This window comes from Coregonus clupeaformis, chromosome 3, assembly GCF_020615455.1.
Source record: "Coregonus clupeaformis isolate EN_2021a chromosome 3, ASM2061545v1, whole genome shotgun sequence".
Lineage (NCBI taxonomy): Eukaryota > Metazoa > Chordata > Actinopteri > Salmoniformes > Salmonidae > Coregonus > Coregonus clupeaformis.
Genome location: NC_059194.1, coordinates 16,090,182 through 16,116,094, shown reverse-complemented (window position 1 = coordinate 16,116,094; position 25,913 = coordinate 16,090,182). Strand labels below are relative to the sequence as shown.

Sequence of the window (25,913 nt, the reverse complement as noted above, 5' to 3'; positions counted from 1 at the left end):
CTGGAGTGGCCTAGCCAGTCTCCAGATCTCAACCCCATAGAAAATCTTTGGAGGGAGTTGAAAGTCTGTGTTGCCCAGCGACAGCCCCAAAACATCACTGCTCTAGAGGAGATCTGCATGGAGGAATGGGCCAAAATACCAGCAACAGTGTGTGAAAACCTTGTGAAGACTTAAAGAAAACGTTTGACCTGTGTCATTGCCAACAAAGGGTATATAACAAAGTATTGAGAAACTTTTGTTATTGACCAAATACTTATTTTCCACCATAATTTGCAAATAAATTCATTAAAAATCCTACAATGTGATTTTCTGGGAAAAAAAATATCATTTTGTCTGTCATAGTTGACGTGTACCTATGATGAAAATTACAGGCCTCTATCATCTTTTTAAGTGGGAGAACTTGCACAATTGGTGGCTGACTAAATACTTTTTTCCCCCACTGTAGGTAGGGGTAAAGTGACTATGGGTCAATGTAAATAGTCCAGGTGGCCATTTTATTAATTGTTCAGCAGCCTTATGGCTTGGGGGTAGAAGCTGTTACGGAGCCTTTTGGACCAAGATTTGGCACTCCGGTACCGCTTGCCATGCGGTAGCAGAGAGAACAGTCTATGACTTTGGTGACTGGAGTCTTTGACAATTTTTTTAACCTTCCTCTGACACAGCCTAGTATATATGTCCTGGATGGCAGGAAGCTTGGACCCAGTGATGTACTTGGTCGTACGCACTACCCTCTGTACATTTTAGTCATTTAGCAGACGCTCTTATCCAGAGCGACTTACAGTTAGTGAGTGCATACATTTTCATACTGGCCCCCCGTGGGAATCGAACCCACAACCCTGGCGTTGCAAGCGCCATGCTCTACCAACTGAGCTACACGGGACTGTAGCGCCTTAAGGTCGGGTGACGAGCAGTTGCCATACCAGATGGTGACGCAACCGGTCAGGATGCATCAGCTCCTTAGTCTTGCTGACATTGAGGGAAATGTTGTTGTCCAGGCACCACACTGCCAGGTCTCTGACCTCCCCCTATAGGCTGTCTCATCGTTGTCGGTGATCAGGCCTACCACTGTTGTGTCTTCAGCAAACTTAATGATGGTGTTGGAGTTGTGCTTGGCCACGCAGTGGTGGATGTACAGGGATTATAGGAGGGGACTAAGCACGCACCCCTGCGGATCAGCTGGTGCCTCGAAGCGAGCATAAAAGGCATAAAAGGCATTTAGCTCGTCTGGTCAGCTCTTCATCCAGTGCATTTCCATCCAAGTAAGTATACTTTCATTACCATCACCAGACACTGTGTCACAGGTGAACTGCACTGCTGTTAGTTTGCACATATCCAATGTGCAGATGAAAGGGGGCAGGGTTATCTCCTATATCTTAGGTTTTATCTCCTAGATGTCTGATGGATGGTTTTCTATCATCGAGGCCTATGTGGCGCCGGAGGAGATGGCTGCCGTTTTACGGCCCTCTAACCAATTGTGCTATTATGTGTGTTTTTTCGCGTTATTTGTAATTTATTCTGTACATAATGTTTCTGCCACCATCTCTTATGACCAAAAAGAGCTTCTGGATATCAGGACAGCGATTACTCACCTCGTATTGGACGAAGATATTTTTCTTCAACAAGTCGGACGTGAAGGATATTCTACAGACACCTGACAAGGCCCAAATCCCTGTCATTCGCATGAGAAAGAGACAGAGATATCGTGGACGTAGGTCGGGGTGCCTTGTAAGGATCCGACGGCGAGCGAGTATGCGGCCTCTTCCATCAATCCTATTAGCCAACGTACAATCATTTGAAAACAAAATGGACGACCTAAGATCAAGGATATCCTACCAACAGGACATTAAAACTGATATTATTTTATGTTTCACCGAGTCATGGCTGAGCGACGACATGGATAACATACAGCTGGCGGTAAATACGTTACATCGGCAGGATAGAACGGCAGACTCCGGTAAGACAAAGGGTGGCGGTCTGTGTATATTTGTAAACAACAGCTGGTGTATAAAATCTAATACTAAGGAAGTCTAGAGGTTTTGCTCGCCTGAGGTAGAGTATCTCATGATAAGCTGTAGACCACACTATTTACCAAGAGAGTTTTCTTCTATATTTTTCGTAGCTGTCTATTTACCACCACAAACTGGTGCTGGCACTAAGATTGCACTCAATGAGCTATAAAAGGCCATAAGCAAACAGGAAAATGCTCATCCAGAGGCAGCGCTCCTACTGGCCGGGGACTTTAATGAAGGGAAACTTAAATCCGTTCTATCTAATTTCTACCAGCATGTTAAATGTGCAACCTAATTTCTACCAGCATGTTAAATGTGCAACCAGAGGTAAAAAAAACCTCTAGATTCACCTTTACTCCACACACAGAAACGCATACAAAGCTCTCCCTCGCCCTCCATTTGGCAAATCTGACCATAATTATATCCTCCTTATTCCTGCTTATAAGCAAAAACTAAAGCAGGAAGCACCAGTGACTTGGTTAATAAGGAAGAGTTAGATGACACAGATGCTAAGCTACAGGACTGTTATGCTAGCACAGACTGGAATATGTTCCGGGATTCTTCCGATGGCATTGAGGAGTACACCACATCAGTCACTGGCTTCATCAATAAGTGCATTGATGATGTTGTCCCCACAGTGACTGTACGTACATACCCCAACCAGAAGCTACGAATTACAGGCAACATCCGCACTGAGCTAAAGGGTAGAGCTGCCGCTTTCAAGGAGCGGGAATCTAACCCGGACACTTATAAGAAATCCTGCTATGCCCTCCGATTAACCATCAAACAGTCAAAGAGTCAATACAGGGCTAAGATTGAATCGTACTACACCGGCTCCGATGCTCGTCGGATGTGGCAGGGCTTGCAAACTATTACAGACTACTAAGGGAAGCACAGCCTCAAGCTGCCCAGTGACACGAGCCTACCAGACGAGCTAAATCACTTATATGCTCATAGGCAAGCAACACTGAGGCATGCATGAGAGCATCAGCTGTTCCGAATGACTATGTGATCACGCTCTCCATAGCCGATGTGAGTAAGACTTTTAAGCAGGTCAACATTCACAAGGCCGAAGGGCCAGACGGATTACCAGGACGTGTACTCCGAGCATGCGCTGACTAACTGGCAAGTGTCTTCACTGACATTTCCAACATATCCCTGACTGAGTCTGTAATACCAACATGTTTCAAGCAGACCACCATAGTCCCTGTGCAAAAGAACACCAAGATAACCTGCCCAAATGACTACCGACCCGTAGCACTCACGTCTGTAGCCATAAAGTGCTTTAAAAAGGCTGGTCATGAATCACATCAACACCATTTTCCCAGAAACCCTAGACCCACACCAATTTGCATACCGCCCCAACAGATCCACAGATGATGCAATCTCTGTTGCACTCCACACTGCCCTTTCCCACCTGGACAAGAGGAACACCTGCGTGAGAATGATATTCATTGACTACAGCTCAGCGTTCAACACCATAGTGCACTCAAAGCTCATCACTAAGCTAAGGACCCTGGGACTAAACACCTCCCTCTGCAACTGGATCCTGGACTTCCTGACGGGCAGCCCCCAGGTGGTAAGGGTAGGTAACAACACATCTGCCATGCTGATCCTCAACACAGGGGCCCCTCAGGGGTGCGTGCTCAGTCCCCTCCTGTACTCCCTGTTCACCCATGACTGCATGGCCAGGCATGACTCCAACACCATCATTAAGTTTACCAATGACACAACAGTGGTAGGCCTGATCACCGAGAACGATGAGACAGCCTATAGGGAGGAGGTCAGAGACCTGGCCGTGTGGTGCCAGGGTAACAATCGCTCCCTCAATGTGATCAAGACAAAGGAGATGATTGTGGACTACAGGGAAAAAAAAGAGGACTGAGCATGCCCCCATTCTCATCGACGGGGCTGTAGTGGAACAGTTTGAGAGCTTCAAGTTCCTTGGTGTCCACATCACCAACAAACTATCATGGTCCAAACACACCAAGACAGTCGTGAAGAGGGCATGGCAAAGCCTATTCACCTTCAGGAGACTGAAAAGATTTGGCATGGGTCCTCAGATCCTCAAAATGTTATACAGCTGCACCATCGAGAGCATCCTGACTGGTTGCATCACCGCCTGGTATTTCAACTGCTCTGCCTCCGACCGCAAGGCACTACAGAGGGTCACTACATCACTGGGGCCAAGCTTCCTGCCATCCAGGACCTCTATACCAGGCGGTGTCAGCGGAAGGCCCTACAAATTGTCAAAGACTCCAGCCACGCTAGTCATAGACTGTTCTCTCTGCTACCGCACGGCAAGCGGTACCGGAGTGCCAAGTCTAGGTCGAAAAGGCTTCTTAACAGCTTCTACCCCGAAGTCTAGGGGAGCGGCAGGTAGCTTAGTGGTTAAGAGCGTTGTGCCAGTAACCGAAAGTTCGCTGGTTCTAATCCCCGAGCCGACTAGGTGACAAATCTGCCGATGTGCCCTTGAGCATGGCACTTAACCCTAATTTCTCCTGTAAATCGCTCTGGATAAGAGTGTCTGCTAAATGACCTATTTATTTTTATTTACTCCTGAACAGCTAATCATGGCTACCCGGACTAGTTGCATTGGGCAAGTTTGGGAATGTGTACCTTGCACGAGACAAACATTTGCAATACATTGTGTCGCTGAAGGTGCTCTTCAAGTCTCAGATGGAAAAAGATGGCGTGGAGCACCAGCTCAGAAGAGAGATCGAGATTCAGTCCCATCTAAGGTGAGTACTCTGATTTTGACTTGTTCAACTCCTAGTTGTATTGGTTGATGTTGCCTTAGGCTTATGTCTCTTCAGGTGATGTTGTGACATGAAAGACGTGGTTAACTGCAACTTTTGTGTAGATTGTGCATTGTCAGTAGGATGTATACTTCATTCAGTGGATTTCAACTGGCCATTGAAACAGTGTGCTCAGATTAAGGAAAGCCGAGGATTAAATCATTGCTCTCCTCTTCCTTTAGACACCCCAACATCTTGCGCTTCTACAACTACACAAGGGTCTTCCTGATCCTAGAGTATGCCCCACGAGGTGAAATGTACAAAGAGCTGCAGAGACATGGACACTTTGATGACCAACGCACTGCAACAGTAAGACAGTGTATTCCTTTGTAAGGGTACAGAAGCTAATACATATATTCTGAATGTTTCTTTTTAACATTTTAACATTTTAGTCATTTAGGGTTAAGTGCCTTTCTCAAGGGCACATCAGCAGATTTGTTACCTAGTCGGCTCGGGATTCGAACCAGCGACCTTTCAGTTAGTGGCCCAACGCTCTTATCCGGTTTGCTACCTGCCGCCCCAAACTTTAACCAAGAACTCCAAACACAACATTTTGTAACTGAAAGGTGTATTTTGTTTCATAGATTTTGTTTGATTTTGTTTTAAAAGCACAAACTTGGTCTGGCAACAGTCATGCATTTCAAATGCACAGAAAGACATACCAACTCATGAATCCACATTCATTAGGTTGGTATGTCTTTCTGTGCATTTGAAATGCATTCTACAAACTAGTCAGAAGTTATTATCCAAGCTAATATTTGCTAATGCCCTTTTGTTAGTACATGGAATAGTTGTCCGATGCACTGCAGTATTGCCATGAGAGGAAAGTGAGCCATCGGGACATTTTACATTTTATATTTTAGTCATTTAGCAGACGCTCTTATCCAGAGCGACTTACAGCCTGAGCACCTCTTGCTGGGCTTCCGTGGGGAGCTGAAAATTGAAGACTTTAGCTGGTCTGTATATACGCCATCCTTAACGTGAGGGAATCCGGAACCTTCTCCAGCCTCATACGCTTCCTTCACAAATAAATACTACAAAGTCAGCATGAGCTTATTCTCGTACACTAGCTCACTGAGACATAGGGGCAGTTTCCTGGACACAGATTAAGCATTGTCCTGGACTTAAAAGCCAGCTCAATGGAGAATCTCCATCGGAAATTCTTAAATCCAGGACTACGCTTAACCTACAGTCGTGGTCAAAAGTTGAGAATGACACAAGTATTGGTCTTCACAAAGTTTGTTGCTTCAGTGTTTTTAGATATTTTTGTCAGATGTTACTATGGTATACTGAAGTATAATTACAAGCATTCTATAAATTGGCAATTACATTAAGTTTATGCAAAGAGTCAATATTTGCAGTATTGACCCTTCTTTTTCAAGACCTCTGCAATCTGCCCTGGCATGCTGCCAATTAACTTCTGGGCCACATCCTGACTGATGGCAGCCCATTCTTGCATAATCAATGCTTGGAGTTTGTCAGAATTTGTGGGTTTTTGTTTGTCCACCCGCCTCTTGAGGATTGACCACAAGTTCTCAATGGGATTAAGGTCTGGGGAGTTTCCTGGCCATGGACCCAAAATGTCGATGTTTTGTTCCCCGAGACACTTAGTTATCACTTTTGCCTTATGGCAAGGTGCTCCATCATGCTGGAAAAGGCATTGTTCGTCACCAAACTGTTCTTGGATGGTTGGGAGAAGTTGCTCTCGGAGGATGTGTTGGTACCATTCTTTATTCATGACGGCACGTGTTTCCTTGCAGGTAACCATGGTTAACAGAGGAAGAACAATGATTTCAAGCACCACCCTCCTTTTAAAGCTTCCAGTCTGTAATTCTAACTCAATCAGCATGACAGAGTGATCTCCAGCCTTGTCCTCATCAACACTCTCACCTGTGTTAACGAGATAATCACTGACATGATGTCAGCTGGTCCTTTAGTGGCAGGGCTGAAATGCAGTGGAAATGTTTTTTGGGGATTAAGTTTATTTTCATGGCAAAGAGGGACTTTGCAATTAACTGCAATTCATCTGATTACTCTTCATAACATTCTGGAGTATATGCAAATTGCCATCATAAAAACTGAGGCAGCAGACTTTGTGAAAATTAATATTTGTGTCATTCTCAAAACATTTGACCACGACTGTATGTCCGACAAACTGCCCCAGTGTATTTTTCCCTTAATCTTGATTGTTTACTTGTAGGTATGTTGCAGTTTAAAGCTCTGTCAGAGCTGTAAAATGTCCTGTCTAGGCATAGCACAATGTGTGGAACACTGGACTACCTGCCCCCAGAGATGGTTGAGGGGCACACTCATGATGAAAAGATGGACCTATGGTGCATCGGGGTACTATGCTATGAGTGCTTAGTTGGAACCCCCCCAATTTGAAACGGCCAGCCATTCTGATGTCAAGAGTGCTGTATGTGGATGTGGTGCAGGAATCAGGCGTAGGACACAGAAGCTTCGTCCAACAGACTTTAGTACTCCAAACACAACACGAGCCAAAAGGAGCCCGGAGACGAGCGATTACGCACACAGGCGTAAACTAGCAAAGAAAATACTAACGCGCACACACGTGCGGAAACCTCTCCTACAACAACGGAGAAAAACCAAACACAGTCTCAGTAGACAGGTAGCGCAATCACACACAACACCTGACTAACAAAACGAGAACTTAAAGGACACATAATCAACGCTAAACGACAACAGGTGTACAACATTAAGACAAAACCAAACGAACATCGAAAACATACAAAGGTGGTAGCTAGTACTCCGGGGACGACGACCGCCGATGTCTGCCTGAGCAAGGAGGAGAAGCAGCCTCGGCCGAAACCGTGACAGTACCCCCCCCTTGACGCGCGGCCCCAGCCGTGCGCCGACCCTGGCCTCGGGGACGACCAGGAGGACGCGGAGCAGGGCGCGCAGGGTGACTACGGTGGAACTCTGTCAGGAGAGACGGGTCTAGGATGTCCCTCCTCGGCACCCAGCACCGCTCCTCCGGGCCGTACCCCTCCCACTCCACAAGATATTGGAGACCCCCCATCCGGCGTCTCAAATCCAAGATGGACCGAACTGTGTACGCCGGAGCCCCCTCGATGTCCAGTGGGGGCGAAGGAGTCTCTGCAATCTCATCTTCCTGGAGTGGACCAGCTACCACCGGCCTGAGAAGAGACACATGGAACGAGGGGTTAATATTCTTATACTCAATAGGCAGTAGTAACCTGTAACACACCTCGTTCAATCTCCTCAGGACTTTAAAAGGCCCCACAAACCGCCGACCCAGCTTCCGGCAGGGCAGGCGGAGGGGTAGGTTTCTGGTCGAGAGCCAGACTCGATCTCCAGGTGCGTACAACGGCCCCTCACTGCGGTGGAGATCGGCGCTCGCCTTCTGTCGACGGATGGCCCGCTGCAGATGGACGTGTGCAGCGTTCCACGTCTCCTCCGAGCGCCTTACCCACTCATCCACCGCAGGGGCCTCGATCTGGCTCTGATGCCACGGTGCCAGAACCGGCTGGTAACCCAACACACATTGGAAAGGGGTTAGGTTGGTGGAGGAGTGGCGGAGAGAGTTCTGGGCCATCTCTGCCCAGGGAATATACCTCGCCCACTCCTACGGCCGGCCCTGGCAATACGACCTCAGAAACCTACCCACATCCTGGTTCACTCGTTCTACCTGCCCATTACTCTCCGGGTGGTACCCCGAGGTAAGGCTCACCGAGACCCCCAAGCGCTCCATGAACGCTCTCCAGACTCGGGAGGTGAACTGGGGACCTCGATCAGACACTATATCCTCGGGTACCCCGTAATGCCGGAAGACGTGGGTGAAGAGTGCCTCAGCGGTCTGCAAGGCAGTAGGAAGACCTGGCATTGGGAGAAGACGACAGGCTTTAGAGAACCGATCCACAACGACCAGTATGGTGGTATTCCCCTGAGAGGGGGGAAGGTCTGTAACAAAATCCACTGAGAGGTGAGACCAGGATCGTTGTGGAACGGGCAGGGGTTGTAACTTACCCCTGGGCAGATGTCTGGGCGCCTTACACTGGGTGCACACCGAACAGGAGGAGACATAAACCCTCACATCCCTGGCTAACGTTGGCCACCTGTACTTCGCGCTAAGGCAGTGCACTGTCCGGCCAATACCTGGATGTCCAGAGGAGGGTGACGTGTGAGCCCAATAAATGAGTCGATCCCGAACCTCGAGCGGAACGTACGTCCGACCCACCGGACACTGTGGAGGGCTAGGGTCGGTACGCAACGCCCGCTCGATTTCAGCAATCGACCTCCCACACTACCGGTGCCACTAGACAAGACTCCGGCAGTATGGAAGTGGGCTCTACGGACCTCTCCTCTGTGTCATACCGCCGGGACAGGGCGTCTGCCTTACCGTTCTGGGACCCAGGGATGTACGTGATCTTAAATACAAACCGGGTTAGAAACATGTTCCACCGAGCCTGGCGAGGGTTCAGTCTCCTAGCTGCCCGAATGTACTCCAGGTTACGGTGGTCAGTCAAAATGAGGAAAGGGTGTTGAGCCCCCTCAAGCCAATGCCTCCACACCTTTAGGGCTTGAACCACGGCTAACAGCTCCCTGTCACCTACGTCATAATTACGCTCCGCCGGGCTGAGCTTTTGGAGTAAAAGGCACAGGGGCGGAGTTTAGGTGGCGTGCCGGACCGTTGAGATAGCACGGCCCCTATACCAGCCTCAGACGCGTCCACCTCTACCTGAAATGGTAAGGCGGGATCCGGATGCGCAAGCACTGGAGCCGAAGTAAACAGGGCCTTCAGTCTCCCAAAAGCCCTGTCCGCCTCCGCTGACCACTGCAAGCGCACCGGACCCCCCTTCAGAAGAGACGTTATGGGAGCTGCCACCTGTCCAAAACCCCGGATAAACCTCCGGTTGTAATTCGCAAAACCCAAGAACTGCTGCACCTCTTTAACGGTGGTTGGGGTTTGCCAATTACGCACGGCTGACACCCGGTCAACCTCCATCTTCACCCCTGACGCGGACAACTGATAACCCAGAAAGGAGACCGACTCCTGAAAAAACAGACATTTCTCTGCCTTGACATACAGGTCGTGCTCCAACAGCTTACCCAACACTCGGCACACCAGGGCTACATGCTCGTCTCGGGTAGGCGAGTACACCAGGATGTCATCTATGTACACGACCACACCCTGCCCCTGCATGTCCCGGAAGATCTCATCCACGAAGGATTGGAAGACTGAAGGAGCATTCATCAACCCGTATGGCATGACGAGATACTCGTAATGACCCGAGGTGGTACTAAATGCCGTCTTCCATTCATCGCCCTCCCTAATGCGCACCAAGTTATATGCGCTCCTGAGATCCAGTTTCGTGAAGAAACGGGCTCCGTGCAAAGACTCTGTCATAGTCGCAATCAGAGGGAGTGGATAACTGTATTTCACAGTGATCTGATTGAGACTACGGTAATCAATGCACGGGCGCAACCCTCCATCCTTTTTGTTCACAAAAAAGAAGCTCGACGACGCAGGAGAAGTGGAGGGCCTTATGTATCCTTGTCTCAGAGATTCGGCTATGTAAGTTTCCATAGCTCTCTTCTCCTCTTGGGACAGAGGATACACATGGCTCCGCGGAAGCGCTGCTCCTGCCTGGAGGTCTATCGCACAATCCCCCTGTCTATGAGGAGGCAACCGCATCGCCCTCGATTTACTGAACACAAGTGCCAAATCCTCATACTCAGTGGGAATGCGCATTGCGGACACCTGGTTTGGACTCTCCACTGAGGTCGCCCCCACGGAAACACCCAAACATCGCCCCTCACACTGGGCAGACCACTCCTTAAGAGCCAGGGAATTCCCAGCACCACCGGATACGCAGGAGAGTCGATCAGATATAGCTGGATAGTCTCCTCATGACCCTCCTGCGTACACATCCTAAGTGGCGCTGTGACCTCCCTGATCAACCCCGATCCCAACGGACGGCAATCTAGGGCATGAATGGGAAATGGGACGTCAACAGGAAGAAGGGGAATCCCTAGTTCTAAACAAAATTTACGATCAACAAAATTCCCAGCTGCGCCTGAATCTACTAGCGCCTTATGCTGGGAATGAGGTGCAACCTGTGGAAATCGCACAGGTATACAGAAGTGCACAACAGAGAGCTCTGGGTAAGTGGGATGCCTACTCACCTGGAAGGACTCCCCAGTGCGGGGCCTGCCGTCTTCTCCCCTAGGAGACCCTCCCCAGCACCTGGCCGCGGTGTGTCCTCCACGGCCACAGTTGGTGCAGGGGACGGCCCCCCTCGTGCTCCCTCCTCTCCTCTCTCTAGCGCCAGCACCCCCGAGCTCCATAGGGCTCGGCTCGGAGGTGCTGGAGGGTGGAATGGACGAACCCCACTCGGAACGTCCGCGGGTGGCCAGCAGGGTGTCCAGCCGGATGGACATGTCCACCAACTGGTCGAACGTGAGGCTGGTATCCCTGCAGGCCAGCTCACGACGGACGTCCTCCTGTAGACTACAACGGTAGTGATCGATGAGGGCCCGCTCATTCCACCCTGCTTCCGCCGCTAGAGTCCGGAATTCCAAAGCGAACTCCTGGGCGCTCCTCTTCCCCTGCCGGAGGTAGAATAGACGCTCCCCCGCCGCTTTCCCCTCAGGTGGATGGTCGAACACAGCCTTGAAGCGGCGGGAGAACTCCGCGTATGTGATCGTGGCGGCGTCTATCCTCCTCCATTCGGCGTTGGCCCACTCCAACGCCTTCCTGGTGAGACAGGAGATGAGGGCGGAAACGCTCTCGTGTCCCGAGGGCGCCGGGTGTACGGTGGCCAGGTATAGTTCCACCTGCAGGAGGAACCCCTGACACCTGGCAGCGGTGCCATCATACGCCCTCAGGAGCGAGAGCCGAATCCCACTGGGTTCCGGAGCTTGGATGGGCGGACTGGCCGATGGTGATGGCAAGGTAGGTGGAGATGTGGATGCCCCTCTGTTCTCCCATCGGTGCAGAGTGTTTATTACGTCCTGAAGGGCGGTCCCGATACGAAGGATCTGGTCGTTCTGTTCGCGGACGCGCTCCTCCAGTGACTCGGGTGCTGCTGCTGCTCCTGCTGATTCCATATTGGTGTGTGATTCTGTCAAGAGTGCTGTATGTGGATGTGGTGCAGGAATCAGGCGCAGGACACAGAAGCTTCATCCAACAGACTTTAGTACTCCAAACACAACACGAGCCAAAAGGAGCCCGGAGACGAGCGATTACGCACACAGGCGTAAACTAGCAAAGAAAATACTAACGCGCACACACGTGCGGAAACCTCTCCTACAACAACGGAGAAAAACCAAACACAGTCTCAGCGCAATCACACACAACACCTGACTAACAAAACGAGAACTTAAAGGACACATAATCAACGCTAAACGACAACATGTGTACAACATTAAGACAAAACCAAACGAACATCAAAAACATACAACGGTGGTAGCTAGTACTCCGGGGACGACGACCGCCGAAGTCTGCCCGAGCAAGGAGGAGAAGCAGCCTCGGCCGAAACCGTGACATCTGAAACATGACTTTTTTTGTCATTCTATACGTACATGTGTGCATTCCCACTCATAGAAAATACATTGATGCAAATTATTTTAAATTCAGAATGATTATCGACATCTTCAATAATTAATTATCCATAATTCAGCATCATCATTTAAATCAGGGGTGTCAAACTCATTCCATGGAGGGCCTAGTGGCTGCAGGTTTTGGGATTTTCCTTTCAATTAAGCCCTAGACAACCACGTGAGGGGAGTTCCTTACTAATTAGTGACCTTAATTAATCAATCAAGTACAAGGGAGGAGTGAAAACCCGCAAACACTCGGCCCTCCATAGAATGAGTTTGACACCTGTGACTTAAATAGTTGCATTGTGAGTGACATTTTGATTTAATTAGAATATGCATGCAGTGGCTTGCGAAAGTATTCGCCCCCCTTGGCATTTTTCCTATTTTTTTTGCCTTACAACCTGGAATTAAAATGGATTTTGGGGGGGTTTGTATCATTTGATTTACACAACATGCCTACCACTTTGAAGATGCAAAACATATTTTTTTGTGGAACAAAAAACAAATAAGACAAAAAAACAGAACTTGAGCGTGCAAAACATTTCACTATATTTAGCGTCATCCATCATTCCTTCAATTCTGACCAGTTTCCCAGTCCCTACTGATGAAAAACATCCCCACAGCATGATGCTGCCACCACTATGCTTCACTGTGGGATGGTGTTCTCGGGGTGATGAGAGGTGTTGGGTTTGCGCCAGACATAGCGTTTTTCTTGATGGACAAAAAGCTCAATTTTAGTCTCATCTGACCAGAGTACCTTCTTCCATATGTTTGGGGAGTCTCCCACATGCCTTTTGGCGAACACCAAACGTGTTTGCTTATTTTTTTCTTTAAGCAATGGCTTTTTTCTGGCCACTCTTCTGTAAAGCCAAGCTCTATGGAGTGTACGGCTTAAAGTGGTCCTACGGACAGATACTCCAATCTCCGCTGTGGAGCTTTAAAGCTCCTTCAGGGTTATCTTTGGTGTCTTTGTTGCCTCTCTGATTAATGCCCTCCTTGCCTGGTCCGTGAGATTTGGTGGGCGGCCCTCTCTTGGCAGGTTTGTTGTGGTGCCATATTCTTTCAATTTTTTAATAATGGATTTAATGGTGCTCCGTGGGATGTTTTTTTATAACCCAACCCTGATCTGTACTTCTCCACAACTTTGTCCCTGACCTGTTTGGAGATCTCCTTGGTCTTCATGGTGCCGCTTGCTTGGTGGTGCCCCTTGCTTAGTAGTGTTGCAGACTCTGGGGCCTTTCAGAACAGGTGTATATATACAGTGAGGGAAAAAAGTATTTGATCCCCTGCTGATTTTGTACGTTTGCCCACTGACAAAGAAATGATCAGTCTATCATTTTAATGGTAGGTTTATTTGAACAGTGAGAGACAGAATAACAACAACAAAATCCAGTTCTGGAGACTGGCTAGGCCACTCTAGGACCTTAATGTGCTTCTTCTTGAGCCACTCCTTTGTTATAATGTTATAAATTGATTTGCATTTTAATGAGGGAAATAAGTATTTGACCCCCTCTCAATCAGAAAGATTTCTGGCTCCCAGGTGTCTTTTATACAGGTAACGAGCTGAGATTAGGAGCACACTCTTAAAGGGAGTGCTCCTAATCTCAGTTTGTTACCTGTATAAAAGACACCTGTCCACAGAAGCAATCAATCAATCAGATTCCAAACTCTCCACCATGGCCAAGACCAAAGAGCTCTCCAAGGATGTCAGGGACAAGATTGTAGACCTACACAAGGCTGGAATGGGCTACAAGACCATCGCCAAGCAGCTTGGTGAGAAGGTGACAACAGTTGGTGCGATTATTCGCAAATGGAAGAAACACAAAAGAACTGTCAATCTCCCTCGGCCTGGGGCTCCATGCAAGATCTCACCTCGTGGAGTTGCAATGATCATGAGAACGGTGAGGAATCAGGCCAGAACTACATGGGAGGATCTTGTCAATGATCTCAAGGCAGCTGGGACCATAGTCACCAAGAAAACAATTGGTAACACATTACGCCGTGAAGGACTGAAATCCTGCAGCACCCGCAAGGTCCTCCTGCTCAAGAAAGCACATATACAGGCCCGTCTGAAGTTTGCCAATGAACATCTGAATGATTGTGGTCAAATGAGACCAAAATCGAGCTCTTTGGCATCAACTCAACTCGCCGTGTATGGAGGAGGAGGAATGCTGCCTATGACCCCAAGAACACCATCCCCACCATCAAACATGGAGGTGGAAACATTATGCTTTGGGGGTGTTTTTCTGCTAAGGGGACAGGACAACTTCACCGCATCAAAGGGACGATGGACAGGACCATGGACTGTCAAATCTTGGGTGAGAACCTCCTTCCCTCAGCCAGGGCATTGAAAATGGGTCGTGGATGGGTATTCCAGCATGACAATGACCCAAAACACACGGCCAAGGCAACAAAGGAGTGGCTCAAGAAGAAGCACATTAAGGTCCTGGAGTGGCCTAGCCAGTCTCCAGACCTTAATCCCATAGAAAATCTGTGGAGGGAGCTGAATGTTCGAGTTGCCAAACGTCAGCCTTGAAACCTTAATGACTTGGAGAAGATCTGCAAAGAGGAGTGGGACAAAATCCTTCCTGAGATGTGTGCAAACCTGGTGGCCAACTACAAGAAACGTCTGACCTCTGTGATTGCCAACAAGGGTTTTGCCACCAAGTACTAAGTCATGTTTTGCAGAGGGGTCAAATACTTATTTCCCTCATTAAAATGCAAATTAATTTAGAACATTTTTGACATGCGTTTTTTCTGGATGTTTTTGTTGTTATTTTGTCTCTCACTGTTAAAATAAACCTCCCATTAAAATTATAGACTGATCATGTCTTTGTCAGTGGGCAAATGTACAAAATCAGCAGGGGATCAAATACTTTTTTCCCTCACTATATACACTGCTAAAAAAAATAAAGGGAACACTTAAACAACACAATGTAACTCCAAGGCAATCACACTTCTGTGAAATCAAACTGTCCACTTAGGAAGCAACACTGATTGACAATAAATTTCACATGCTGTTGTGCAAATGGAATAGACAACAGGTGGAAATTATAGGCAATTAGCAAGACACCACCAATAAAGAAGTGGTTCTGCAGGTGGTGACCACAGACCACTTCTCAGTTCCTATGCTTCCTGGCTGATGTTTTGGTCACTTTTGAATGCTGGCGGTGCTTTCACTCTAGTGGTAGCATGAGACGGAGTCTACAACCCACACAAGTGGCTCAGGTAGTGCAGCTCATCCAGGATGGCACATCAATGCGAGCTGTGGCAAGAAGGTTTGCTGTGTCTGTCAGCGTAGTGTCCAGAGCATGGAGGCGCTACCAGGAGACAGGCCAGTACATCAGGAGACGTGTAGGAGGCCGTAGGAGGGCAACTACCCAGCAGCAGGACCGCTACCTCCGCCTTTGTGCAAGAAGGAGCAGGAGGAGCACTGCCAGAGCCCTGCAAAATGACCTCCAGCAGGCCACAAATGTGCATGTGTCTGCTCAAATGGTCAGAAACAGACTCCATGAGGGTGGTATGAGGGCCGACGTCCACAGGTGGGGGTTGTGCTTACAGCCCAACACCGTGCAGGACGTTTGGCATTTGCCAGAGAACACCAAGATTGGCAAATTCGCCACTGGCGCCCTGTGCTCTTCGCAGATGAAAGCAGGTTCACACTGAGCACATGTGACAGACGTGACAGAGTCTGGAGACGCCATGAAGAACGTTCTGCTGCCTGCAACATCCTCCAGCATGACCGGTTTGGCGGTGGGTCAGTCATGGTGTGGGGTGGCATTTCTTTGGGGGGCCGCACAGCCCTCCATGTGCTCGCCAGAGGTAGCCTGACTGCCATTAGGTACCGAGATGAGATCCTCAGACCCCTTGTGAGACCATATGCTGGTGCAGTTGGCCCTGGGTTCCTCCTAATGCAAGACAATGCTAGACCTCATGTGGCTGGAGTGTGTCAGCAGTTCCTGCAAGAGGAAGGCATTGATGCTATGGACTGGCCCGCCCGTTCCCCAGACCTGAATCCAATTGAGCACATCTGGGACATCATGTCTCGCTCCATCCACCAACGCCACGTTGCACCACAGACTGTCCAGGAGTTGGCGGATGCTTTAGTCCAGGTCTGGGAGGAGATCCCTCAGGAGACCATCTGCCACCTCATCAGGAGCATGCCCAGGCGTTGTAGGGAGGTCATACAGGCACGTGGAGGCCACACACACTACTGAGCCTCATTTTGACTTGTTTTAAGGACATTACATCAAAGTTGGATCAGCCTGTAGTGTGGTTTTCCACTTTAATTTTGAGGGTGACTCCAAATCCAGACCTCCATGGGTTGATACATTTGATTTCCATTGATACTTTTTGTGTGATTTTGTTGTCAGCACATTCAACTATGTAAAGAAAAAAGTATTTAATAAGATTATTTCATTCATTCAGATCTATGATGTGTTGTTTAAGTGTTCCCTTTATTTTTTTGAGCAGTGTATATATATATATATATATATATATATATATATATATATATATATATATATATATATATATATAACAGTGGGGAGAACAAGTATTTGATACACTGCCGATTTTGCAGGTTTTTCTACTTACAAAGAATGTAGAGGTCTGTAATTTTTATCATAGGTACACTTCAACTGTGAGAGACGGAATCTAAAAAATCAAAAAATCCAGAAAATCACATTGTATGATTTTTAAGTAATTAATTTGCATTTTATTGCATGACATGAGTATTTGATCACCTACCAACCAGTAAGAATTCCGGCTCTCACAGACCTGTTAGTTTTTCTTTAAGAAGCACTCCTGTTCTCCACTCATTACCTATATTAACTGCACCTGTTTGAACTCATTACCTGTATAAATCTTGGGTGAGAACCTCCTTCCCTCAGCCCATTCCTCCTGACAGAGCTGGTGTAACTGAGTCAGGTTTGTAGGCCTCCTTGCTCGCACACGCCTTTTCAGTTCTGCCCACACATTTTCTATAGGATTGAGGTCAGGGCTTTGTGATGGCCAATCCAATACCTTGACTTTGTTGTCCTTAAGCCATTTTGCCACAACTTTGGAAATATGCTTGGTGTCATTGTCCATTTGGAAGACTCATTTGCGACCAAGCTTTAACTTCCTGACTGATGTCTTGAGATGTTGCTTCAATATATCCACATCATTTTCCTTCCTCATGATGCCATCTATTTTGTGAAGTGCACCAGTCCCTCCTGCAGCAAAGCACCCCCACAGCATGATGCTGCCACCCCTGTGCTTCACGATTGTGATGGTGTTCTTCGGCTTGCAAGCGTTCCCCTTTTTCCTCCAAACATAACGATGGTCGTTATGGCCAAACAGTTCTATTTTTGTTTCATCACACCAGAGGACATTTCTCCAAAAAGTACGATCTTTGTCCCCATGTGCAGTTGCAAACCGTAGTCTGTCTTTTTTATGGCGGTTTTGGAGCAGTGGCTTCTTCCTTGCTGAGCGGCCTTTCAGGTTATGTCGATATAGGACTTGTTTTACTGTGGATCTACAGTGAGGAAAAAAAGCGTTTGATCCCCTGCTGATTTTGTACGTTTGCCCACTGACAAAGACATGATCAGTCTATAATTTTAATGGTAGGTTTATTTGAACAGGGGGACCTTGCGGGCGCTGCAGGATTTCAGTCCTTCACGGCGTAGTGTGTTACCAATTGTTTTCTTGGTGACCATGGTCCCAGCTGCCTTGAGATCATTGACAAGATCCTCCAGTGTAGTTCTGGGCTGATTCCTCACCGTTCTCATGATCATTGCAACTCCACGAGGTGAGATCTTGCATGGAGCCCCAGGCCGAGGGAGATTGACAGGTCTTTTGTGTTTCTTCCATTTGCGAATAATCGCACCAACTGTTGTCACCTTCTCACCAAGCTGCTTGGCTATGGTCTTGTAGCCCATTCCAGCCTTGTGTAGGTCTACAATCTTGTCCCTGACATCCTTGGAGAGCTCTTTGGTCTTGGCCATGGTGGAGAGTTTGGAATCTGATTGATTGATTGCTTCTGTGGACAGGTGTCTTTTATACAGGTAACAAGCTGAGATTAGGAGCACTCCCTTTAAGAGTGTGCTCCTAATCTCAGCTCGTTACCTCTATAAAAGACACCTGGGAGCCAGAAATTATTTCTGATTGAGAGGGGTCAAATACTTATTTCCCTCATTAAAATGCAAATCAATTTATAACATTTTTGACATGCGTTTTTTCTGGATTTTTTTGTTGTTATTCTGTCTCTCATTGTTCAAATAAACCTACCATTAAAATTATAGACTGATAATTTCTTTGTCAGTGGGCATACGTACAAAATCAGCAGGGGATCAAATACTTTTTTCCCTCACTGTAGATACTTTTGTACCTGTTTCCTCCAGCACCTTAATAATATAATAATATAATAATAATAATATAATAATAATATAATATGCCATTTAGCAGACACTTTTATCCAAAGCGACTTACAGTCATGCGTGCATACATTTTTTGTGTATGGGTGGTCCCGGGGATCGAACCCACTACCTTGGCGTTACAAGCGTGTGCTCTACCAGCTGAGCTACAGAGGACCACCTTCACAAGGTCCTTTGCTGTTGCTCTGGGATTGATTTGCACTTTTCACACCAAAGTACGTTAATCTCTAGGAGACAGAACGCGTCTCCTCCCTGAGCAGTATGACGGCTGCGTGGTCCCATGGTGTTTATACTTGCGTACTATTGTTTGAACAGATGAACGTGGTACCTTCAGGCGTTTGGAAATTGCTCCCAAGGATGAACCAGACTTGTGGAGGTCTACAATTTTTTTCTGAGGTCTTGGCTGATTTCTTTTGATTTTCCCATGATGTCAAGCAAAGAGCCACTGAGTTTGAAGGTATTTCTTGAAATACATCCACAGGTACACCTCCAATTGACTCAAATGATGTCAATTAGCCTATCAGAAGCTATTACATAATTTTCTGGAATTTTCCAAGCTATTTAAAGGCAGTCAACTGTGAATTATAAGTGAAATAATCTGTCTGTAAACAATTGTTGGAAAAATTACTTGTGTTATGCCCAAAGTAGATGTCCTAACCGACTTGCCAAAACTATAGTTTGTTAACAAGACATTTGTGGAGTGGTTGAAAAACAAGTTTTAATGACTCCAACCTAAGTGTATGTAAACTTCCGACTTCAACTGTAGATACTGTAACTAGGGCAGCAGCAGTAGCACACACTGGTAACCCACTCTAATTATGCATTTATTCAGGTAACAGCATTACTATGCATTACTACACTGACATTTGTCAGTATGATGTAACAACACTTCAATATCGTGAGTCAGACATGTCTCAAAAGATTCAATGCAGTCTGTCTCACTGTTTCGTAAACTTACATTCATTTAAGATGGAATGGAAATACTTAGCAATAAACAACTCATCAAATATACAATTATCATACTTATTCATGGCATAGGTTTTTTCGATTTCAGCATTACATTTTAGTCATTTAGCAGACGCTCTTATCCAGAGCTACTTACAGTTAGTGAGTGCATACATTTTTCATACTGGCCCCCCATGGGAATCGAACCCACAACCCTGGTGTTGCAAACGCCACACTCTACCAACTGAGCTACACTGGACCAAGCAGTAGCCGTGAGTGGGTAAAATCCCTGAGGAAGCCAAGTCAAGCCAGTGGAAAATCCATATTACAACCTATGTTGTGATACTTGCGTTGTTTGCTCTATAACCCATTCGTTCATACACCAGCGTATTTATTATGGATCCACATTAGCTGCTGCCAAGGCAGCTGCTACTCTTCCTGGGGTCCGGCAAACTTAAGGCAGTTATACCATTTTAAAAACATTACAATACATTCATTACAAATTTCACAACACACTAAGTGTGCCCCTTCAGGCCCATACTCCACTACCACATATCTACAACACAAAATCCATGTGTACGTGTGTGTATAGTGCGTATGTTATCATGTGTGTGTATGCATGTGTCTGTGCCTATGTTTGTGTTGCTTCATAGTCCCCGCTGTTTCATAAGGTGTATTTTTATCTGTTTTTAAATCTGATTCTACTGCTTGCATCAGTTACCTGATGTGGAATTGAGTTCCATGTAGTCATGGCTCTATGTAGTACTGTGTGCCTCCAACAGTCTGTTCTGGACCTGGGGACTGTGAAGAGACCTCTGGTGGCATGTCTTGTGGGGTATGCATGGGTGTGTGAGCTGTGTGCTAGTCGTTTAAACAGACAGCTCGGTGCTTTCAACATGTCAATACCTCTCACAAATACAAGTAGTGATGAAGTCAATCTCTCCTCTACTTTGAGCCAGAAGAGATTGACATGCATATTATTAATGTTTGCTCTCTGTGTACATCCAAGGACCAGCCGTGCTGTCCTGTTCTGAGCCAATTGCAATTTTCCTAAGTCCCTCTTTGTGGCACCTGACCACACGACTGAACAGTTGTCCAAGTGTGACAAAACTAGAGCCTGTAGGATCTGCCTTGTTGATATTGTTGTTAAGAAGGTAGAGCAGCGCTTTATTATGGACAGACTTCTCCCCATCTTAGCTACTGTTGTATCAATATGTTTTGACCATGACAGTTTACAATCCAGGGTTACTCCAAGCAGTTTAGTCACCTCAACTTGCTCAATTTCCACATTATTGATTACAAGATTTAGCTGAGGTTTAGGGTTTAGTGAATGATTTGTCACAAATACAATGCTTTTAGTTTTTGAAATATTTAGGACTAACTTATTCCTTGCCACCCATTCTCAAACTAACTGCAGCTTTGTTAAGCGTTGCAGTCATTTCAGTTGCTGTAGTAGCTGAAGTATAGTGTTGAGTCATCCGCATACATAGACACGCTGGCTTTACTTAAAACCAGTGGCATGTCGTTAGTAAAGATTGAAAAAAGTAAGGGGCCTATACAGCTGCCCTGGGGAATTCCTGACTCTTCCTGGATTATGTTGGAGAGGCTTCCATTAAAGAACACCCTCTGTGTTCTGTTAGACAGGTAACTCTTTATCCACAATATAGCAGGGTGTGTAAAGGCATAACACAAGTTTTACCAGCAGCAGACTATGATTGATAATGTCAAAAGCTGCACTGAAGTCTAACAAAACAGCCCCCACAATCTTTTTATCATAAATTTCTCTCAGCCAATCATCAGTCATTTGTGTAAGTGCTGTGCTTGTTGAATGTCCTTCCCTACGTATAAGCGTGCTGAAAGTCTGTTGTCAATTTGTTTACTGTAAAATAGCATTGTATCTGGTCAAACACAATTTTTTCCAAAACTTTACTAAGGTTGGTAACATGCTGATTGGGGGCTTTACTATTCTTACGTAGCGGAATGAGGGCACACACTTTCTAGTAGGCTTAAATTGAAGATATGGCAAATAGGAGTGTTAATATTGTCCGCTATTATCCTCAGTAATTTTCCATCCAAGTTGTCAGACCCCGGTGGCTTGTCATTGTTGATAGACAACAATACTTTTTTCACCTCCTCCACACTCACTTTACGAAATTCAAAATTACAATTCTTGTCTTTCATAATTTGGTCAGATATACTTGGATGTGTAGTGTCAACGTTTGCTGCTGGCATGTCATGGCTAAGTTTGCTAATCTTGCCAATGAAAAAAATCATTAAAGTATTTGGCAATATCAGTCGGATATGTAATGAATGAGCCATCTGATTCAATGAATGAGCTGAGTTTGCCTTTTTCCCCAATATTTAATTGAAGGTGCTCCAAAGCTTTTTACTATCATTCTTTATGTCATTTATCTTTGTTTCATAGTGTAGTTTCTTCTTCTTTTTATTCAGTTTAGTCACATGATTTCTCAATTTGCAGTACGTTTGCCAATCGGTTGTACAGCCAGACTTATTTGCCATCCCTTTTTCCTCATCCATCTCAACCATACAATTTTTCAATTCCTCATCAATCCATAGGGATTTAATAATTTTTACAGTCATTTTCTTAATGGGTGCATGCTTATTAGTAACTGGGATAAGCAATTTCAGAAATGTGTCAAGGGCAACGTCTGTTTGATCCTCATTACACACCACGGACCAACAAATATTATTTACATCAACAACATAGGAATCACTACAAAACGTATTGTATGACCTCGTATACACTACATTAGGCCCAGCCTTTGGAACTTTGGTTTTCCTAGATATGGCTACTATATTGTGATCACTACATACGATGGATCACGATATTGCTTTCAAGCACATTTATGCAGCATTAGTGAAGATGTGATCAATACATGTTGATGATTTCATTCCTGTGCTGTTTGTAACTACCCTGGTAGGTTGACTGATAAACTGAACCAGGTTGCAGGCACTGGTTACAGTTTTAAGCTTTTTCTTGACTGGGCAGCTTGATGAAAGCCAGTCAATATTTAAATCACCCAGAAAATATACCTCTCTGTTGATATCACATACATTATCAAGCATTTCACACATGTTATCCAGATACTGACTGTTAAGTGATATACAATAAGGATGTGACAACAAAAAGACAAGTCACACAGTGGAAGAATAAATTCAACTACACATATGTTTGTTTAATCACAAAACCGGAGAGCAACATCTGTCTGGTGGGAGCCACAAAGCAAATATTGCATGCAACAAACAGTTATATGACCTGCAACATGGTCAAGCAAGTTAATGTTTTCGACAGTTTACTAAAAAACTACTGATTTAGAATCACAGAGTTACCGCAAGTCAGCACAAAGACAACAGGAGCACTGCCTCTGCTATTCCAGCACCATTTCAACTTAAACATTTCATCATCATCAAATCAACAAGGCTATATATGCTTAGTGTAGTAAACTGAAAACATATTTAAAGATAAAAACAATCGTCCAATCAATGTTGCTAAATATTATGTGGCTTTCGATAGTACTGATTCCTGTCTGTCTGTGTGTGTGTGGGTGTGTGTGCGTGCGCCCGCAATTAAATAAACAAATTGGACTCACTCTACATGTAGACTAGTTGAACGCCAATGCCATCCTCCTCTCTTTAATGTTGGCAAAACGGTCTATGGCTCTGTCATACAGTACGTTTTGGGGTTTTGTTGTCATAGGCTACCTAGCTAAAATGCTTGCTAGCCTAACTTCCTTGCATGGGCAACAATGAACCAGCTAAGTTAGCTAGCTAGTTAATGTGAGCCTAAAAGGGCTAGGCTACATCTAGGCTACATATTGAACTTCAATCGTCTCAGGCCAGTGGCAAATCATATTAATGTATGGTTAGATCAGAATCGCCGTCATAATCATTGGCCTGTACATAGAATTAAGTCAAAACCACAATACCAAATCCCCATCTCCATCCATGGCTTAGGAAAATGCCGATTTAGCAAGCTAGGTAGTGCAGGACATCAACACAAGCAGACCAGAAACTAAAATTACATTTAGCTTAGGATGTGATTTGATTGGTGTGAAGCCAAATCCAAACTGGCCTCCCTTGGGGGGCATTTTGCTGCACCAGGATAACCCACAGTGGAGGTCACCTCAATGCTGATTGGCTAATTATTTTATACTTGTTTTATCAACAGAGGCCAAATGCTTGCTGGCATCACTCAATCAAATGCTTCGGCCGCAACGTCATACTCTTTTGGTCCAGACAGCATCGGATACATGGGCTACACATACTGAGACAGAGGGGCACTGTTTCCCTCTTTCAGATGATTTCTCTGGTGAGATTCAGCCACTTGCGAATTTTTGAGAATTATGAAAACCCAGAGAGACGAAAGAGGAATTATTTTTGTATTTGTTCATTGGTCAAATATTTTGGGAAGCCTGACCTCTATTGGCATCCATGAATACACACCACTGTCATCAAGACAGACTAAATACCAGACATGTGACTAACCCAATCATAGACGCTTAAACTATCTTTAGTGCCTATTGACTATAGACTCCAGTCTCAACGTCAACAGTGAAGAGGCGACTCCGGGATGCTGACCTTCTAGGCAGAGTTGCAAAGAAATAGTCCAGTGTCTGTGTTCTTTTGCCCATCTTAATCTTTTCTTTTTATTGGCCAGGTCTGAGATATGGCTTTTTCTTAGCAACTCAGAGTTGCCTCTTCACTGTTGACATTGAGACTGGTGTTTTGCAGGTACTATTTAATGAAGCTGCCAGTTGAGGACCTGTGAGTCGTCTGTTTCTCAAACTAGACACTAATGTATTTGTCCTCTTGCTCAGTTGTGCACCGGGGTCTCCCACTCCTCTTTCTATTCTGGTAAGAGCAAGTTTGCGCTGTTCTGTGAAGGGAGTAGTACACAGCGTTGTACCTCATCGAAGAAGAACAATGAGAGTACAGATAAGGTGAACAACAGGCACAACTATAATGTAGGTTTTTTTCAAAGTTGCCTAAATGCCACGTGCGTCCACTTATATCAGTGCATTCGTAACAACATAACCATTACAAAACTTATATTTTATCAAATATGAATCATGTAGCAAATTAGCAATTGCATTTTTTGTTGACCGGATTCGACACTCTCATAGGCCCTTTTCACGTGACATCAGACAACTTCCGTTCTGCCGCGATGCAGGTTATGTTTACATCCGGTGTCGCTTAGGAACGCTTAGCTAGTAGCACATCATTATGGAGTTCACCCAGTCCCTTTCACATCTGCCACCAATACGACTTAACGACGTAGAACGACTTGCTGACAAGTGGTCCCTTACTTCAAGATCGAAGCTTGATAAAGGCTACAAGTTCTTCGTTGAAGGTTACCTGTTTGATTATGAAGGTACGTGTTTATCTTTATTTAGCTTAAATTAGCCCTATGCTAGCGAAGGTTATGAGCTGACGAGTTTCTGTTTTGCAGCCTCTTTTTAATATTACTGCTGTTTGTATCGACCGTAAGATAAGAGTCAGTAATGTATTAATGGCTAATGCTGCGCCCTTTCTCCCAATCACTGTATTGAAACAGTCTCAAGTGTAGTTAACGGTGAGGTGACAGTGAGAGGGCGATGTTACAGGTCCATGAAGAAAAATGAGGAGGCTCATCGGCTTCAGGTTTCTCAGATAAACAGTTCTCTAACATTATGATAAGATAGGTTAAGATAGATAAGTTTTCTTTTTGTTGTGTTTTGCTGCGGTTGCAGATTTAATAAGAATGATTCCACAAAGTTCCACTGTGGATCAGTTTGTTTCTCAGTCTGAGCTCTGATTTTGTATCATTAAACTTAATACACAACGAAATTCTTACAAACCGATGTGGGTTGTTGACGGCAATAAAGACTGGGAAAGATTCTGTGATAACTCAAAATGTTCAAATTTTCGATAAGTGTTGGCACTACTTGTCAAAGGTTTCAGAACAGCCAATTTTTCTTAATTAAAAAAAGAAATTGGGTTTTGAAAATTGTGTACAGTAGTTTATAATGAAACGCAGAAAAAATGTTTTGTAAGTACAGCACTAATTGTTATGTCTCTATGAACAGGTTACACTAGACTCTGCAGAGGTTCCTGTGGTACTCAATCACATGTCATGTTCCTGCTCTGCTGGGAAAGCACTA

The 25,913-nt window shown here is 45.7% G+C and overlaps 1 protein-coding gene across 1 annotated transcript; it reads left to right on the top strand.

Moving 5' to 3' along the window:
• Positions 1-447: 447 nt before the first annotated feature.
• On the top strand, positions 448-24,436 carry aurkb (aurora kinase B; the record flags this gene model as incomplete). Its single annotated transcript, XM_041845973.1, is given in 8 exon segments — positions 448-456; positions 4,614-4,750; positions 4,990-5,116; positions 5,587-5,649; positions 5,702-5,787; positions 7,057-7,186; positions 7,188-7,223; positions 24,431-24,436. Coding segments are annotated over 8 exon segments (594 nt in total), but the record flags the coding sequence as incomplete, so codon positions are not given.
• Between the last annotated feature and the right edge of the window lie 1,477 nt (positions 24,437-25,913).